We start from the raw sequence: 20,482 nt of genomic DNA on the forward strand, positions 1-20,482 counted from the left end.
TTTCGTTTTTTACAAACATTGCGTGACTTTAATATTTTCTTCTTTATTAACAACATTTGAAAGTTGGGCTTTTTATTTTACGTGACTATTGGACCTCTAATATCATGGGCATGTAGGTTTCGAGATTTGATAAGTTTGTTTGGTTAGTTGATTGGTTTTGGTTTAAAGCCATTTCTCCGCGCAAGATGGGCTGTATATGGCGGTTAGTATAGCTGGTGGATGTAGAACCCGGGAAATCCCCGTTAAGAACAGCTGACCTACGGGAAGCTACTGGCGAGCTTTCTCACATGCCCATATTGACCAAGCCTAGATTCGAACCCACGCGGACAGAGGTGAGATTGCAGTGATCGGCGAAGGCGATAGGTAAATTTCGCAATGTTTAACGTCGTCATAAAAAGTGCACACTGATGATATCATAAACGATATCCCAGTCACGTGTTTGGACATCAAGTTCCTTGTCTATATTAGGAGGTCAACATTGTTCTATGCATTGTCTCTTCCAGTATAATCGCAGTGAATAAAAGCCTAAGGTATATTCGATTTTTAGACTGATTTAAACAATAAAATTAGAGTGGAACGAGACATAACGCATGCTTAGTACTTGGTATGTTTCAAGAAATTCAGAATATTCTAGGTGGGTTTTCGAAGTTGGTTACTTCCCGCGAGGCATGCCGAGAAGAGTTAGTTCGATCACGCATATTTGTTGAAAAGTTTTGACCGTAAAGAGAGGTGTGAGCTAATTGAAACATTTGGAGACATTACGATAAATACGGTTTATTGATCCATCTGAAAACAATTGAAGTTAGATTTGCGATGCACTAATCGTGACAGTTTATTGACTTAAATGAATAAGGTAAAAACCATGGGATGATGGAGGGGAAGAGAGACCGATTGCAGTTTCTATGGGAGTGTGTTTGCTTTGCATATTTATTTTTCCAAGATACAAAAGCAATTTTTTCTTAAGGCAAATTATATATATATATATATATATATATATATATATATATATATATATATATATATATATATATATATATATATATATATATATATATATATATATATACGCTAATCCCCTAGAAGGATTACATCAAAAGTAGCTATTGATTCATTTCTCACTGAATCTTGAGATAACTGGTTCATCGTGGTATCTTCATTTGGAAAAGGCAAGGACGTAGATGTGTTCGTAGGCATATCGAAAACTTCATCAAAAGTTAAAGTCAGAATAATATATGTGATATGCAGCATTTACAGCTATCTAAAATATCTTAAAATACATTTAAATTTACTCTTTAGAATAAATAAAGGCACTTTCAAAGCTTAGGTTCAAAACTATTCACTCTGACTCCTTGAACGACATGTTGCCCCAAACGAACGAACGCCTTGACACAATTTGGCATGGCACATCTTTGCATTTTTTCAGACAAAACCGCTGACTTGAATCGAACATATACAAAATTACAACGTCATTGCAGACATTGGGTTTCACGAGCAATTATCTCAACATGTGATAACCGTTTGTTAGATATACCCTTTTATAAACACAATACACTGGCAACACAAGACTGCAGTGTATAAAAATGAATGACCCATTAGTTTGCACAATACACTGGCAACACTAGACTGCAGTGTATAAAAATGATAGACCCATTAGTTTACACAATACATTGGCAATCCTAGACTGCAATGTATAAAAATGATAGACCCATGAGTTTGCACAATACATTGGCAACACTCGACTGTAGTGTATAAAAATGATAGACCCATGAGCTTACATTCTTTCTATTTAAGCTTTTTTTGATAATTTTTGGTAACTACTATCTAATAATACTTGTTTATGTAAATTAATGATGTTTCCATAGATACTGTTTGCATCATTAATTAGCATGAAAAGATACGAGTATTAGTTAATTATAAACTTGTTTTGTAACTTTCTGCTTCAATTAGCCATGAACATTCTTTGGAGCCAAATTAAAGATTTGAATAATATACATTTATATGAATACCACTAACCCCATACCTGAATATTATTCGCATGCCAAAATACACGTGGCTTGCTCTTCGTTTCGTGCGATCAATCGTGCTTGCTTTTTGTTTGTTTTTTATCAAGATTTTCCTACGGGTCTTTTGGCAACGGTTACGACAATAAAGGAACGGTTTACATAATATAATCTTAAAGTTTAAAGTAACACAGAAACTTTACACAAATTTACAATTTTTTGCATTTAGATCTACTCATCATGGACCAAATGCACACTTAGTATCTCTAGCAATTATTTCATATAGGTTGATTGTTAAGTTTAGAAAGACTATGCTCTGACTTTTGGGAAAACAAGCTTAAATTTCAACTCTATCAACAGAATTTTCTTTTAGAGGCGAACTTAAAAAAAAATACATGTTTGGTTTACAACTACTAATATGCAAAAAATGAAACAAGAGACAAGTCATAATTAGAGGGGGTTGTGGCGTTTATGTGTGATGCACAATACCGCTATTAGTTTTATAACGTCAACCCCAATACTCTTACAAGAAGAGGAGAAAAAAAAAAGAGAAAAGGTGTTTGTTTTTTTCCATCTCGGACCTCATCTGCAGCTTGCTATAGCCTTTTTTTAAAATTAGATTCGTAGATGTAATAATTTAAAGGTAATAAATCTAACCGAAACGCTGATCATTCGCAAATGAGAGCAACTCGTCAATAGCACCGCTTGATACAAGACACCCTAGAATGACTCACACACTGAATATCGACTAAAATCCTGGAAAAATGAATGTATAACTCAGAACAATAAATAATGTTTGATAAATCCGAAAAGCTTTTGTTCTTTCTTTTACTTTTTTTTTTTAAAGTCTTTGTTAATACTTATCGTACATCTGTTTCACTTATCAATATCTGAAGTGTGTTTCTTTTATATCTCATACGCACTGGTCGCATTTTCTGCTTGTTCCAATCAACAGTTGAATAATGCCCGGCAGCATTAACTTTCGCTTTTAAATTTTGAGGTTTGAAGTTATTCGTTGTTTACCCGAGGTAACGTTGTAGGATAGGAATATCAATTAAAGATAGAAATTTAAGCAGGATAATTTTTATTACATTGAAAAAATATTGTGCTCAATGTAAAATCTATTTTATATATACTAGTAACCATCCAACAGTATCCCACTTTTACCATAACTGATAGACTTCTATCGCTTTTTTGCCTGACATGAACCCAACTTTGTTCACTAAATCCTGCAAGTTTTCATCATAGGTTGACAGATTCGTGTTTGTTTATTACTAGTGAAAACAAAATGACATAGAGGACGTAACCAATATGCATCCGTATGACCCGGAAAACGGAAACATTTGACATCAAGATCAAGCAAATGCAGCTTTCTATACCACGTCATAAAATTTAAAGTCTACCTTTACATAATTATTACAATACGTAATATTACGAGATAAGTATGTGGCAAACAGATCATACAAACAAGACATTATTTATTCAAAAAAGTCTCCAAGGCGACGTAGGTAACTGTGCTATGAGTCACTTTCTTCTATCATGGAGCCCCTCCCTTCCCCATCCCTCACACATACCAGGATTATATACCGATAACTTTTTGGCGTATTTTATCGTTAAACTACTGAAACAAAGCAGATCAAATTTTAATAAAGAAATGTTTAGGTCAGGTACGTGAAAAACTTTTGCTCTCTTAGTGAAGTTTCAATTATTTTCTGGTCAACATTATGATTAGGCCGTAGTGTGGATGAATCTGAAATGTCGCAACTGTTCCTACTAGTTACTATTTTAAAATTAAATTTTAAATAATGACAATTTTAACCGATGCAAGCGAAGAAAACAATGTGTTATAAAAATGTATTCCGTTAACTGCAACACGAATTGATGGAACTGTGTTGGAAATGGTTTGTTGTTTTTTTTAAAATTACAAATTGAAAGTTTTTTTTACCTTACACAATTCTCTTGCGATTATTTTTTGAAGCTGGTTCAAATTCATTTCCTTCATTATTGTCAATGTCTTACAGATTTCTGCTGCGGCATCCACAATGATGCCCTACCTGAATTTCTACTTGTTAGATGCATAATTTGTTTCTTTTGTTATTCCTTGCATATTGCAATTGAATGGATGATAGAATACAGGATATAAGGAAATTTTATTGCTGCTTGTTTCTTTATTAAGAATGGAGACATTTGTTTTACTTCATTTGTTGACATATTGGGCTTGATTACGAAACCAGATAATTTATAATAGGAAAATATCATAGTCTCTATCAATAGAATGCCAAAATATTCTTGCATTATTTCTTAATCAAATCTGGCTCATTTCATCAACTGTTTTGTTTGGGGAGGGGGGCGGTAATATAAAAAAGCCTTCTGAATGTGATGCTGAGAAACTTTACAAGCTAAGAGAAACCATTCGTATACAAGATGCAAGTAATATGGAAGAGATTAGTTTAGTATCAAAAGGATACAACCTTATTTAAATTAATTCCCATCCGTATATCTGCAATAAACTGGCTTTCATGGTTTGCAATATTCAGGGTAGATACTCAGCTTACTATATTTTATTTCTTTATTTTATTTATTAGTTCTCTAGGCACATGCGTTATTAGTGAGGTACAAAATAAAATCTTCAAAGTTAAACGTACATTGCAAAACATCCCGCTCTGATAGTTCAAAAGTGAACGTTGGAAAAACCATGTTCATTATTTCTCGGTCTATTTTGGAAAGAACTGAATTCATTTTTAATGAACAAAATGCAGTTTATTTTATGTAGAGATCAAAACTCTTAATTGATATATGTTACGTCATGCATTCTCGGAAATAGTGTATTGCACATATTTTACTTAGCGTCCTTTTCTGTAGAACAACGTAAAATTATTCGAATGTATCTTTTCTATAAAGCAGCTTGTTTGTATTTTATTTCCGTTTGATTTCTCACGTCGGTAAGATGGAACAACGCAATTTTTTGAAGTCATATGGAATGTAATATTTCATTAATGCTAACAAATGGTATGAAATCAAAGTATGTGGGGGGTGGCGTCATTAGCAGATACCTACTTGTCGGTGATATTAGTAGCACCTTGAGGGTAGGAGATTAGATACTGGCAGAACGCAATAAATCTCCTGATCAGTCAATCATGATGTAATATGAAATAAATGTTATACATTATGATGTAATATGAAATAAATGCTATGCATTATGACGTAATATGAAATAAATATGATACATTATGATGTAATATGAAATAAATATGATATATTATGATGTAATATGAAATAAATGCTATACATCATGATGTAATATGAAATAAATATGATATATTATGATGTAATATGAAATAAATATGATACATTATGATGTGATATGAAATAAATGCTATACATTATGATGTAATATTAAATAAATATGATACATTATGATGTAATATGAAATAAATGTGATACATTATGATGCAGTATGAAATAAATATGATACATTATGCTGTATTTTGAAATAAATGACACATTTTAATGTATTTTGAAATAAATGTGATACATTATGCTGTATTTTGAAATAAATGTGATACATTATTATGTATTTTGAAATAAATGTGATACATTATGATGTATTTTGAAATACATACGATACATTTTCTTCCTGTATCGGAAATAGGAGTATATCGATTTATAAATAGTATGCCAAGAATTTCAATTCAACTTGATTTATCGTACTCTAGTTTGGGAATACTAAATCTCATTTGTGGCATGCCACTCGAATTGTAAGTTTATGTGACACCGCCATTCATCAATATTGCTCACATGTGGTCGTTAGTTCCGTAGGTTTGTAGGCGTTTCATATTTCAGGGCTTAAGTTTGCCATATATATTTAGTGAGATGATTGGTTTTATGTTTCGTCTTTAAGCCTCAAGGTTGAAGTACTATGTTGCCGTTATGTTATCCATTTTTGAAACAGAATAAATCTTCTGTGGCTTACAAATAATTCGCAACATTTTCTTAGCTGCCTATACTTTTCTTTCTCAGTCGCATGTATTATTAGTAAGGTAGAAAATAAAATCTTCAGAATTAAACAAAAATAAAATCTTCAGAATTAAACATAAATTGCAAAACATCCCTCTCTGATAGATCAAAAGTGAACGTTGGAAAAGCCATTTTCATTCTTCATTGGTCTATTTTGGAAAGAACTGAATTTGAGGTTAATGAACAAAATGCAGTTTATTTTATGTAGAGATCAAAACTCATAATTGATATATAATGTGCTACGTTATGCATTCTGTGAAGTAGTGTATTGTATATACTTTACTTAGCATCCTTTTCTGTACAATAACGTAAAATTATTCGAACGAATCTTTTCTCTAACTACAGTATTGAAGAATAAACGATTACTTCTTCCTGATTAATTTAAAGAGTAAATATTCCCAGATATAGTCCTTAAAGGATGGTAATAATAAAGATTTAATATTTTAGTATTGTCTAACAAAGACTAAACATCAGGCCGTAGGGCTAGAAATGAAACTTACTATGTGCTGAGCATGTTCTTTGTTTGGTCAAGCAGATGGAGTTTTCTTCTCACCGATTGGCTAATCGGTTAGGAAACAAAGTTATATGATAACTAGTAATCTTAAAAGCCAGTTAAAATTAAGATATAAACATTTATACAGCCAAGCATTCTTTTTCAATTACTGTGTCATTTGGTAACATTGTCCGTTTAGTTATTTAGCGGCAATTGACAGTACTCCTGCATATATAGCCATATTTTACTTGGTGTGAGCAGTAGAGTTCTTAGAAAACTAAATTTCTGCATTCTTTAAAAACCTCTTTTCATAACGGGTGCATAGCGAGAATGGCTTGGATTTCTTAATTTTAGGTTTAACAAAAGTAAGTTAATCTGAAGGATAATTAGCGTTCTTAACACAGAGTACTTTGACACCTTTATCACCTGTACAATATTGACCATGCCCTGTAATTTACACATACCAAATCCAGTCAAATTTGTATAGGGTAGAACCATATACATTGCTAGGGAGGGAGTATGATGCATTAATCTTGGTATAAAATTGTTACAGTCTTAATGACGTAGATCCTTCATACATATTTTTAGAACATGTATGTCACAAACATCTTTGATTATCCCCCTTAATACGCTTAAATTGGATAATTGGGTCATTTGTCAGCCAAATGACTCATATGAACAATTATTATGCTTTTCCACACGATTCAACAGAACAAGTATGATTTGTTTTTAGGACATCAGATACAAAATGTTTATAATAGCATACAGGAGCAGTCAAGCAGATTGAAATAATTTGGTTACAGTGATTGAACTTCTTCATCAAATATAGTTTATCTCCATGAACAAAGCAACACGTGTACGTGCTTTTGATATATGTACATTTTCAAGCCTATTTAAACTTTCCAATCAATTATAACTAGTTATAACAAAGCGTGAGTTGCAGATTTTGCTTTCAATACTTTCAATACAATCATAGATCAGATGAAACAAATTTTAAAATATCAAAAGCAAATAAAGAGAGGGAGTCTGGCCTAATGTGATCTTTAAAAAGAATTGTTTGTCTTCTTTATACTATATATATATATATATATATATATATATATATATATATATATATATATATATATATATATATATATATATATATATATATATATATATATATATATATATATTCTCTACCTTACTAATATACTATAAAGTTACAAAACTTGGGGAGGCAGGGAAACCCAAACACCGATCAATATATTTCTCTCAATTATCGTCCATCGTCTTTATTTATTTTTTCCTTGTTCTACGAACCACATTACCTCTCGCTTTAAAAACGGATCGTTTGACAAAATCTGTTATTAGATTTTTATGATAAATTATTTACAATTTTATTTATACTGTCGAAATAAGTAAACATATTTTGTTTTTAAAAATTATTTCAGTTTAGTAGTAGTGCTATTCAGCAAGCTATGGAATATTCCCTATCTCATGTGTCGCAGACAAAATTAATCGTTCAGATATTACTTGCCCCCATATCAGAACATGTCTAAAGAACTACGTGAGGCGGAAGTTATTGCTCCAAACATATTTAATAGCATCATAATTGTTAGTGTACATCTTTGCACCTAGATGATTTCCTTTTTGTATCGTGTACAAGCAACTCAAATAACTTTCTGTTCCAATGTATTATTAATACATACATACATACTTTCATACATACATACATCATCCATCCATCCATCCATCCATCCATCCATCCATCCATACATACATACATACATACATACATACATACATACATACATACATATGCGTACGTGCGTGCGTGAGTGCGTGCATACGTGTTCATGTATTGTGATTTTAAAGTATGCAGCATTTAAGTGATTGTACGGGATTCTCAACAACTAAATGTTACGCGAAAAGAGCAAGTTTACATTAAAAGTAAGAATAGTCTTATTAAAGTTTAGACACAACCAGAGAGAGATTAAAATCATCAGAAATAATACGGAAAACAATAAGTCAAATAATTTCAAGAATGTCCTACAAGCCGCAATCGTATTTCCGATAAAGATGCAATGACTGTTTCAGTAACTACTATATCTGAAACGGACATATGAAGTGTAAGATGAGCCAGCCACAGACAGGTGAAGAGAGCTTAGTATCTGACAGGTATGTTAAATTTATGAATGATGAAAACAATTCTGTAGCAGGCGTTGAGAAAATAATGTCGCTCCTGTTTTAGAAGTAATTGCCACTAAATAAATTTTGAGCGGAATTAATTCACGTAACTATGATTGTATTACCACTGTGTTATCCGGCTTTCACTCTATGTGCTCAAAATCATTGCCTGTATTTGACAGATAACGTCAATTTGATGATCAATGGAATCAGCTTCGTCTGATGAATTTGACTTTTCAAATTGTATATTTGACATCCACTACCTGTACGTTGATTTATATTGTAATTTTGCAACTATAACAACACACTTTCTCATTCTCTCTTGAAAGACATCCCGTATCTTCGACTTATCCTTAGCCGTGGTACTTAAGTCAATTTAAATCGCATGATAACAATTTCAAAGTAATTAAGGCTTCCAATGATTTTAGAGTTTTTAAACAGCACCACACTATTTAAAGATTAAAAGTTTTGCTTCACCAATAGCAGAGAAGCATTGATGGAAATATTTATAGTTCCTTTCTTTTGGTCATTTTGAAAAGAAGCAGAGACGTGGAACCTAATCATATTGTCTATAAGATTAATCTTTGTATCTCTAAATCAATTAAGGTATCATACACTCTCATAATCTCAGCTTAACAGTATCAATTAGTTCGACTTACATGCCATGGACAGAGCCTGATCAATGTATTTCTAAATATATGCGTAGTTACTGACTGCGACGTGTGGTATATATTGCGCAAGGATTAGATTTCTTTGAAAATGACTACTAAATCCTTCTGTTATTAAAGATATATAGACTAGCTGTTGCATAATTGCAGCGGACGACATACCAGAAGACCGTATTATTCTCCCCATTATCTACAGCAGAAAGAGCATATTAACTTTTAAAAACGATTGAAAGTCATTGAGAAGTGATTTTTTTTTAAATGTCAGATAAACTTAAACCAGACAATTTATCGTAGGATTGTATTTTTGTAAGTTTTGCTGAGACGATTCATATGCCGATAATTGGAAACAATCACAGAGTGTATTATGCGGATCTTAAACCAAAAATACATGCAACTATTTCCGAAGGTTTATAAACCAACGAACATCGATCAGACGAATGCGGGAGGTCGTACCAAAGACTTATAAAAAAGATACTAACAACTGCCTCGCTAGACGCTCATCATTGAGCGGTTAGTGTTAGGACTGGTCGGCCTGGTGTCCGAATAATGTGACTGAGTGGGACATGATGTTACATGTCTGCGGCGTGATGCCTCAGTGCTAGACATCACTATAAACTGCCACACTACAGACATCGTAGCGATATGACTGAAATTTTGTTAAAGTTACGTTAAAAATACAAATCACAAACACACACACACACACAGACACACACAGACACACACACTCGATCAGGCAAGCGTAAAAAAATCGTCGTCAATGTTAAGTACCATATTACATGCGCTCAGCTAGAAGACATCAGGTTACCGAGATGCTCATAATTCTTAAATCTTGAAATTGCATGAGCATATTTTTCGTGGCATTTTGATGGCAACAAAGTACTGAATGAAAAGAAAACATCTGAAATCCTGCTAAAGGTCATATTTGGTGTTTGTCTATGCCTCCTGCCCATGCATAAACTTACCAATAATATAATTTATAATGTCGTGTACATATACATTCACGAACGGGCAGCAGTGTTTTATGTGCTAACATGAAGGTCCCGTTAAAATAGCAAATACTGATAATAAAAGATATTTATGGAATTCTCACACCTTGAGGATACGTTTTTAAATATTAGAGCCCCGGAATGGCCATAATTTTGATTCTTTAATTCTGCATTTTAGTTAGTACATTTAATACCGGTGCTTTTGCCGATGGATATTGAAATATCAGTTTTCTGACGACTTAATCTCTTTATTGTGCAAGAAATATTATTCACCAACGGAAAATGATTTTACAGTTCTTCTTGCACACACAAAGACAAAAGGAAAGTAAAATTGCCATGAGACAATTACTCCGTGCTTTTCGAGGAAATGTTTCTGAATGTAAGCAACTGCGAAAAGAAACGTTTGCTCAAAGCAAGAGACAGAAGCAAACTTACTGGCATGTCAAAGAACCCCTATCGCTGTGTCTGAGTAATATTATAAAAGCGGGCATATTTTCAGATCATTTAAATTTCACTAAACACGTTTGATGTTTTAGCACCTTCGATCAGGGACTTTTCTTCCGTGTATCTAGGAGTCTTTGCGATCACGAAGAGGCGACTGGCTTCGGTGACATGTACTCGAGTTTTTTCCGCGCAAAAATGATGCGGAAATTACGAACCAATACTTACTATTAATCGCGATTGTATGTTTCGGATTACATTTAAAACACCGATTCAGCGGAAATATAGGAAAATCACTTTTCAAATTCAATAAAGCGGTCACTATACACTTACAAGTTGCTTACAACACATTTCGGGTAACAAACGGTTGTGCTGTTTAAAGTTGTCGGCTAACATTTAACGTTTGTTGTTAGAGAAACTGCTTCCTATAATCAATATTTTGCCTTTGTTCATCAGGAAATACAGAATAAGACATAGAAGCGCTTTAATTTGACATACTTATATATGCTATTTTGTGTTAGCTTTTCGTGACAAAACATATCTCTGCATTGTTCAGTAAATATGAGTGCAATGGAAAAGAAAATCTAAGATAAGTCTTTATTGCTATGTTGTTGCTTGGAAACAGTGATAAAATTTCGATAGTGTATTTACATTATCGAGGTATTGTAAGTACCTTTAATCTAGTCAGAAGTAAATGGGAATACGTTTGTTCACTCAGGTAAGCCATGTGATCAATGTTTTCATTGATAACTTTCACGCGGACAAATTTGGATTACATTAATTTATATGATTATATAAAATCATGGCATGCGGGATTTGAACGGGATAATTATATGAACCTTTATTTAAAAAAAGACTTTGATGATTATGGACTCGCACAGAACACGTCTGGTACTCTAAAATTCGCTTTTATTGAATACACGAGTCATAAGGCATTCACAGATAGGATTGTATGTTACTAACTCTACAAGTCAAATTTATCATACTTCACAAGACCTGCAAATCCTTTCACTTTACTTCTTGTTAACAACAAATCTTTTAAGCATGAGCTTTTATAATCACGTGATTAATTTCATTTTTAGCAATAATTTCCTGCACACGATCATTAACTTTGAGTGCAGAATGCTGACAGAATAATAGGTACACTTCAGTCTCAGCTGTTACTGGTATGAAAAAGTCGATGAAGAGCAAAAACACATCTTAAGCTCTTTCCAAGGTGGAATAATTATTTCTCAATAAAAACTCGTGTTCTTAAGTATGGAAAATAGAGCTATTTCTTCCTAGGATTCAGGAACATTTACTTTTCATATTGAAGAGTAATGAAGCACGCAGAACATGTGAACTTTGATTCATAGATCAGTGTGAGATCAATATCTGGCTGATACAGACTCTTCTTTGACTTAGTTCTGCTGGAACTACTGTATGTGTGCCATTTTAGAGACAACCAATATTTCTGTGAATTCTTCATCTATATTGTGAAAGAAACTTATTCATGGCATCCCTATTACATAGAGGAATTACTCTCGACAACTTGGGTGGTGGGAGTCAGCGTGTTGGGAATAAGGTAGACACTGGAATGCTGAAACGATATCACTCTCTCATTGTCCTTCCTTACAGCTTGAAGCCTATCCCTTTTACGGTGCCTCAACATGTAACGCCACCTATTGGGCGGAGAGAGGGTTCCGAAGATCAGCTCAGTGGGGGACTATCTGAACCCTCAACAGCAGGTGGCAAGCGGCCCTCCGTTGAAGTACCAGGTATGTAAATTTCTATATTTTAAAAAAGAATGAACCTCGATTTTCAATTCAACATTTCTTCATTATAAAAAAGCTATACAAATTGGCATTTTGAGATGAAAAATACCCCGATATATAATGTTTCAAGAAGAAGAAAAATAGTGAATACGCGAAAACTATTTCTATTCAAGGGTGTATTTGAGATATCCAATCTGTACGCTTAATATTTGTTAATGTTATTTTTGCTACATTTCTGCCTTTTAGTCATCGTACGTTTATTAAAAACCCGAATGCTAATGCGAATTTCGGGTCCTTTGAATCAAACAGAAACCATTTACATAAATTGTAGTGCATCAGTGATCTCTTTAATCGGTACTATAAAGCAATTAGTGTAAAGCAACTGTACATTGACACCTCGATGAAATTAATTGCTAATGTCTTGACAGCAATGTATATACAGAAACCTGATACAGCTATCATTTAACGACAAGAACGTGTATACAAAATACCTGATACAGCTATTATTTAACGACAAGAACGTGTATACAAAATACCTGATACAGCTATTATTTAACTACAAGAACGTGTATACAAATACCTGATACAGCTATCATTTAACAACAAGAACGTGTATACAAATACCTGATACAGCTATTATTTAACGACAACAACGTATATACGGATTCCTGATACAGCTATTATTTAACGACAAGAACGTGTATACAAATACCTGATACAGCTATCATTTAACAACAAGAACGTGTATACAAATACCTGATACAGCTATTATTTAACGACAACAACGTATATACGGATTCCTGATACAGCTATTATTTAACGACAAGAACGTGTATACAAATACCTGATACAGCTATTATTTAACGACAAGAACGTATATACAGATACCATATACGGGTATTAGAAACATCGTTTTCCATTGGTTATTTTGCTTGCGCATGAGCATAAGGAAAAAGTTGGATTTCTTTTTCAATTTATTTTTTCTTTTTTTTTCTTTCTTTTTTTTTTTGTTGTTTAATGAACCCATCATTTTCGTATGGAAACCACTCTTTATTCCAAATGTCTACCTTATCCTAGTTTTTGCAGAGGTTCACCTGTCTATGTGTCTGTGTGCAGTTCAGACAGGTCTGCCTTAGATCTGAGGCCAAAAGGTCTAAAATCCGGACACAAAATCGAATTCTGACCACTAGCGAATTTTGGGTTTAAAAAAAAACGGGTCCAAAAAATTAGATTTTCCCCTCTATATCTTCTAGTGCAACGAGAACGTCCAGATTATTTGGTATCATTGTAGAACTATATCTGTCTGTTTTTTTTGTCATACCACCCACTTTGGTGTATCTTAAATGACCTTGATGCTGCAGAGCTCGGAAGTAGGGTACATCCTCATCATGCCTACAGGCGAGATTGGGGATGAATGAGTTAAAGTAGTCTTAATGCATGTCTTGTTAGCCCCAATTAGTATTGGCTCGATAGTTAGCTTAATATGTCACTTGAACACATTGTTCATAACTGCCAGTATGCATATCCGTGTACATTCATGCGAGTAACACAAGGAATATTTAATTAAAGAAATACACAGATTGTACACCCTATGCTTTTTTATGTCATCTTTGATTATGCTATCAATAGTTGTTGCCAGATAATTTATGATTCCGGGACAAAATTAAAGTCTTGCATTGCTTCTGTTATCCCCCATACACAAACCATACCTTTTTTTCTTTTTCTATAAAAGGAACCAATGATTCTTTTCATAATATTTGTATACCTACCATCCATGCTATTAAACGTTTCCGGCTAAGTTAAAACCCCGTTGTCTCACGTCTTCAATATCACTTCGCTGTGAACGTTTATCATCCACATTGCATATAACGAGATTGAACGGTACAGAAATCATTGTACAAGCACCGATTAAAGTTCATGATGAGGAGTCTATTGACAAGATCCAATTATTTTAGTGGCATATCGTAAAGAGAGTTGCGTTTCGCGCTTGAGATAGTTATTCTTGTGTCCGCCATATGCCGAATGACATTTTTCGTTTTCAGAAAAAGGAAATATGTAACCTGAATCGGGAATCAAACGTTCAACCAAAAATGGCCTGTTATCGGTGTTCTGCAGATCAATCTATTAAAAATGGATCTCATTTAATGCAGACGAAAACTGAATAGTCTTATGTTAGGTGTTTAGGCTTTAATAAACAGTAACAAAAGAAAAAGTGAGAAAAAAAACAAGCTCTGAAAAAATTAACAAATAATTTATTTCCCGGGGAAAAGACTGTAAAAATGAAAAATAAGAAATTACGGTTTTTAGAATCATATAAAAAGTTATCCAAGAATTATCCATAAATTAAATTTTAAAAGTCCTAGTAATGAATTGTTCTAATGAAATTTGAGTTCGAGTCCCGACGACAAATGAAAAATGGAAGGCGATGACATATACTGTTGTCAGTATTGTGCTGTTGTGCCTGCAATTCTTTGTTGATTCGTTGATTCACAAACAATAATATTCCGGCATTTCAATTTCGGAACAAAATTTAGAGAAATGTCTTTGTCCAAGAATTCTGTATGAGCACTCAGTTATTTCCAGAAAAAAGAATTAATCTTTTAGAATCTAAATAATTTGAAATAAAATTAAAATGTAACTCTAAATTTGTCACAAACACTTTTTCCAGTGTCCAAGACAAAAACCCAAACTGAGTAATATCTCTCTAAACGTCACTAATAAATTTCGGAAAACCCTGAATTGCGAACTAGGGCTGTTTATAATCTAAAGCCACATATGACCTTGATATAAAAAAACCAATCAATTTACTCCAAGAATAAAATAAAAATAAAAAGCTTTTTACTTGTCTCAATGATTTCTGAATCAAGGTCGGTAACTAAATCGAAAATAGAAACAGTGTTTCTATTATTATGTATTTATGAAAAGATTCAGTTCAAACTGAATTTTCTAGAAAATATCAAATTCCTAGTAAACAAAATTACATTACTTTGACATGTAATGAAATTAAAAATCACAAGATTTCAAAACTTACAAACATTTAATATAAATCAAATATAAATTAAATCAAATTTACATAACAATATAAAATTCTTCGAGGTTTTGTTTAAATTTTGAGTTGTGTTTGGTCATAACAGCATGCTTTCATCTCAAGTGCATATAAGATAGACGTAAAGTAATCCTTTTCGTAATTCTCTCTGTTCTGTTGCAGTGCTTCATTTTTTCCTTGCCAATCTCTCCTGAGCTCCTGTGCATCAGTCTTTAAAGAAATTAGTGTCTCCTTTTGCCAAAGGTTTAAATTTAACATTTCTATCGCAGCCAAAAAACAGGGTGTCACTTCTAAGTTCTAACCAGCCATATATGCCGGGATGGAGCTAAGAGGTGTCAACAACACAGTTTCTTTCACTTTATTATAAAAATAAGATGGAACACAAAACAAGTAATCATCAAAGTGTTCAGGAAGATATATTTTCTGCAACTTTTATGATTGTGTTCTAAATGTCATACGTGGACTAATATGATAATTTTTAATCCAGTGCGTGTGCATCTTTTTGGTGTTACGTTGCTTTTGTCATCGCACGTACAAGTGCTACTTCATTTTCTTTAATAATTTAGAACTCTCGGTCGGAATTGTGTGTTAATGAAATAGATCCGAAATACATATCTCAATTTAAGACCAGGAATCTTGTCTCTTTTCATTTTTTTTCTTTTTCATCCATTTTTCATCCATTTTTACATATCTCTCAGGACATTTACTAGATGGCCAACAAATGATTGACAGCTCTCTGCAAAGACGCATAATGCTACGTCTTTACCCAAAATATAAATTTTGACATTCTTAAAGATACAATATTTACGTAAGGTTATTATATTCCACAAAACTAAAACATGAATATCTGGTTCTGATATCACTGAATATAACAATTCCAAAGATTTTTAATTAAATTTAAATTGTAGTAGATATAATGCTATTTTTTATTGTTTCATTTTCTTTTTGTTTTATATGACTCGTATACGATACAAATTGTAAAAAATTCAGACATAATAAGGGTTTCTTGTAAGTCTAGTATTGTAAATATTACTCGTTTTGTTACGAAATAGTTTTCCTGTGAAAACTTAATTCAGATACAGGCCTAGAGTTCTTTCTTCATCCTTTTTCATAGCCTACTTGCTACAAAAGATGATTTTCCTATTTTTGTAAAGTGTTGCAAGCTTCAATTAGTTGCCAGTTAAATAATTTAAATGAAATTGTTAATAGTTAAATCTATTCAGTACAGCATATGTAAAATATGGATTTTAAGGACCGCTAATTTAATGGAATATTTTCAAAATGATATTCTAAATAATACTGGCAAAGACTATAAACATTTGAAGTTTCTGTAAAATTATAGAATTTCTACATTTTGTTAAATGTTAGTTTCATGGGATTTTTGTTCTTGTTGTTTGTTTGTTTGTTTTGTTTTGTTTTGTTTCTTGAAAAGCCGCAGTACTATTTACATAGCCGAAATGTATGCATACTGGTTCTGAGTTTAAAGCAAATATTCTCATAACAGTGTCGACCAAGTCTTTGTTCTTTGCAATCCTTCTGGAACCGACTCTGAATCAACGGAAGCCATTTGATAAGTTATCTGGTACGTTTATGTACACATTCTGTCGTACCCGATATCATAACTGAGTGAACGCTGTTTTATAACCGACGTGAGGGGCCCAAGTACTTTCCAGTTATGATTACCGGAAAGGTTCTTCTTGAGATGAAATCAATATGGGTCATCCACGTGCATTTATTGCTAACCATATCAATTTTCCAAGCGCCTGGCAAGCAGGCCTCTGTATGTAATGGAAACTAATAAGGTAGATACATCGCCGGCAATAAAACATTAATTCTCATAATGCATAGTTAACCTTATTATATCGATTAATTAAGGGTTCCTAAATTTGAATTGCAATTCAATAACTCTTCGTTACTTCGCTAGCATCACAACGAGAACGACTAAAAGTTCAATAATTGATCACTTTTAATGTTAGGCCATATGATCTATTTTCTGACATTTGGTCGTGAGAATATAAAAGCCGCTCCTTGTTAAAATTAACGATGGTTAAAAGTATTACAAAAAGAAGAAAATCTCTACTCATATGTTTGGTCTCGGTTTTACATGGCTTAAACTTTGCCTGAAAATAATTGGAATACCGTTACTTACGTTTGTCTACCTCATTATTCTTACGCTTATCTACCTTTTTGGATCTTTCATATGGCAACACTCCTAACACATGAACTTGAAACTCTAGTTAGCGATCTAGTATTATGATTTTATCTCTTTGATAGACGTGTTAATATATATACAGGTAAGACAAAGTTTTTCTCCTTAGCAGGTTCTTCCCTGACTAAAAGTATTATGCAAAATGAATTACTGTTTTAGTCTGTAGAAATGTAACTGTGTGCATTCTTTTTCTGTTCTATATACGTTCACTACTTTATTCGTTATTTTCGTTTTATTGGCAAACCTGTAAAAGCAAGGTTGAGGATGATTTTATGCATAATATAAGATAAACAGAAAATGTCAAAGAAATTCAAATGACATGAAATATATGCCAGTGTATTATATTTTGTCAACAGACTCAATTAAAAAATTTAAGAACGATACCAGATAAAATTTCTATCGGATTAGTACACATTTCTAAATTAGATTTCTATGTGACAAGTACATGTACTTTATATTCTTACATCAAATCACAAATTACGATTTAAATCGAATAGTTGGACAGTAAAATAAGTAGACGATGTTGAGAGACTGTCTCCAGTATTTTCTACGAAAACGCTTTTGGTAATGAATATCATTTGATCCTAATTATCCGAAGTTTCATAAAGTAGAATATCACAGATGTTATATCAGCCAAGCCGAATGTGTTTCGGTTATAAATCATTTGATGGTTATAACATAACTGCATGGCGAAGTAATGCTTTCCTGTCTATTCCAACCACTGGTTTCACAATGTTTTGAATTTGGTTAATAAACATACATAGAGTTTGTTTCCATTTATTTATTTTGTGCTGTTCATTTAATAATTCTTTAGATATGTGTATAACAACGCTGCATATATTTGTTTTATTATATTCCTTCGTCTTTGAGACTTTTTTCTGGTCATGACAGTCTCTACTTACATGAGAAAATATATTACTATAGGAGGTATTGACACATTTAATAACTGTTGAAAGCGCTATTTTCACTTTTATGAATATGAAATAATATTAAACGCAAAAAAAAGCTGGGAAAATATCAGTGATGCCATCCTTCCACATCAAAATACTCGTATATGCAGATCGAAATTGTCATGTATAATTCATTCAGTTTTATCGTCAACAGTTAATTTGAATTTTTTTTATGGTGCCCCGGTTGGGCTGGTGCCCTAAGCACGGGCTTTGTGTGCTTAATGGATAATCCGGCAGTGTCATCGATACAACTGTTGTCTTTTCATTTATTTTCTGTTGATTTAAAACTAATGCTGCACGAACAGTTAGCAGGTTTGACAAGACAATATAATAAGCGCAACTTGGAGTTGTTCTTTTTTGTGTTTGTGTTTTCTTCCCTTCTAAACACAGATTACAGGACCAATTTATTGAAAATCTATTTTTTTAAAAGGTAATAGCTGTGAAGCCAGCGGTTGTAGGTTTGAGACTGTGTGTGTGTGTGTGTGTGCGTGCGTGCGTGTGTGTGTGTGTGTGTGTGTGTGTGTTTAGGATGCATTTTAATGTAGAATTTCATGAAATAACAACAAAAAAGAGAAAAGCAACCATTCGTTCTCCCATACCAGCTTAGTCGCAGGTACAATACAAAAACCTGTCAGGGATTGTATTTAAAAGTCATTGTTCAGAACTTGTTTTCAATTATAATTATGCAATGCTACGTTTAATTTAACTGTAAAAATGCAAAAGCAGCACGTTCCATGCATAACGATTCATATATTATTAAATGTGTTGTTTCTTCGCCAAGTTAATATTGACTTTCCTATCAGTGAATTTAAAGGACCTGGTTCCATAATGATTTGATGATTGAATACATGTAGACGATAGTGCTGTATTCTCTTTATATTTCAATTGTCTTTTCTGTCCCTAGACCTGCCATACACTTCCAGCACACTTGCCATATGGTACCATAATGGAATGAAAGTATGTCTGAAGGGGGCGGGGGGGACAAAATTTCAGAATCGGATGGCAGAATGCAAGAATGGATTGGGAGACGCAAAATGTCAGAACTGGAGTAAAGTACGTCGGAATGGACATGCTCTTTTTATTTCGAATGTTTTTTATTGCCTTCTCTTTGTTTAGACTTGTCAGAACGTTCAAAACAATCACTATGTGATGTCGTAATGGAAGGAAAGCATCTCTGAATGGAGGTGTGTGTGCATGTGTTGCAATGGGAATATAGTACATCAAAATGGACCGAGAACTACACAATGTCACAAGGGAAAGAAAGTATATCAGAATGGTTAGAGAGGTACACAGTTTGAGAAGGGGAGGAGGGTATGTCGCAATGAACAGTTAGGGAGGTACAAAATGTTAGAATGTGAGGAACGTATGCCAGAAATGACATCGAGCTACCCAATGTTCGAATGGGATAAAAGAATATCAGAATGGAGGGGTTACTATCGAATGTAAGAATGGGAAGATAGTGTGTTAGAACGGGGGGGGGGGGGTGTACTACAAACAAATGTCAGAACGGAATGGTAGTACGTCGCAATGGAGGGGTTGCTACTGAATGTCAGAATGGGAGGGCATTATGTCAGAATGGAGAGGTTGCTACAAAATATCAGAATGGAAGGATAGCTGTGGTAGTTTAACAGAAAGCTTTCATTTATATGACAATATGACCATTCAAGACAGATCTTCTAATGTATCTGTTCTATGAGTGCCTGGGTTCGTGACGACAGCAATAAATTCTTTAGCCTTTACCTTAACGAA

General features: G+C 33.1%; 1 protein-coding gene across 3 annotated transcripts in view; it reads left to right on the forward strand.

Moving 5' to 3' along the window:
• LOC149803744 (synaptotagmin-15-like) overlaps window positions 1-20,482 on the forward strand; it is a 319,482-nt gene that overhangs the window by 268,562 nt on the left and 30,438 nt on the right. For all 3 annotated transcript variants that reach the window (XM_089953500.1, XM_089953501.1, XM_089953503.1), the window contains one exon: window positions 12,392-12,531. In XM_089953500.1, coding sequence (XP_089809626.1) covers window positions 12,392-12,531 — 140 coding nt within the window. The remainder of the gene's footprint in view (window positions 1-12,391; window positions 12,532-20,482) is intronic.

The sequence above is a fragment of the Sinohyriopsis cumingii genome, chromosome 3 (assembly GCF_028554795.1).
Source record: "Sinohyriopsis cumingii isolate HCF-2022 chromosome 3, ASM2855479v2, whole genome shotgun sequence".
NCBI lineage: Eukaryota > Metazoa > Mollusca > Bivalvia > Unionida > Unionidae > Sinohyriopsis > Sinohyriopsis cumingii.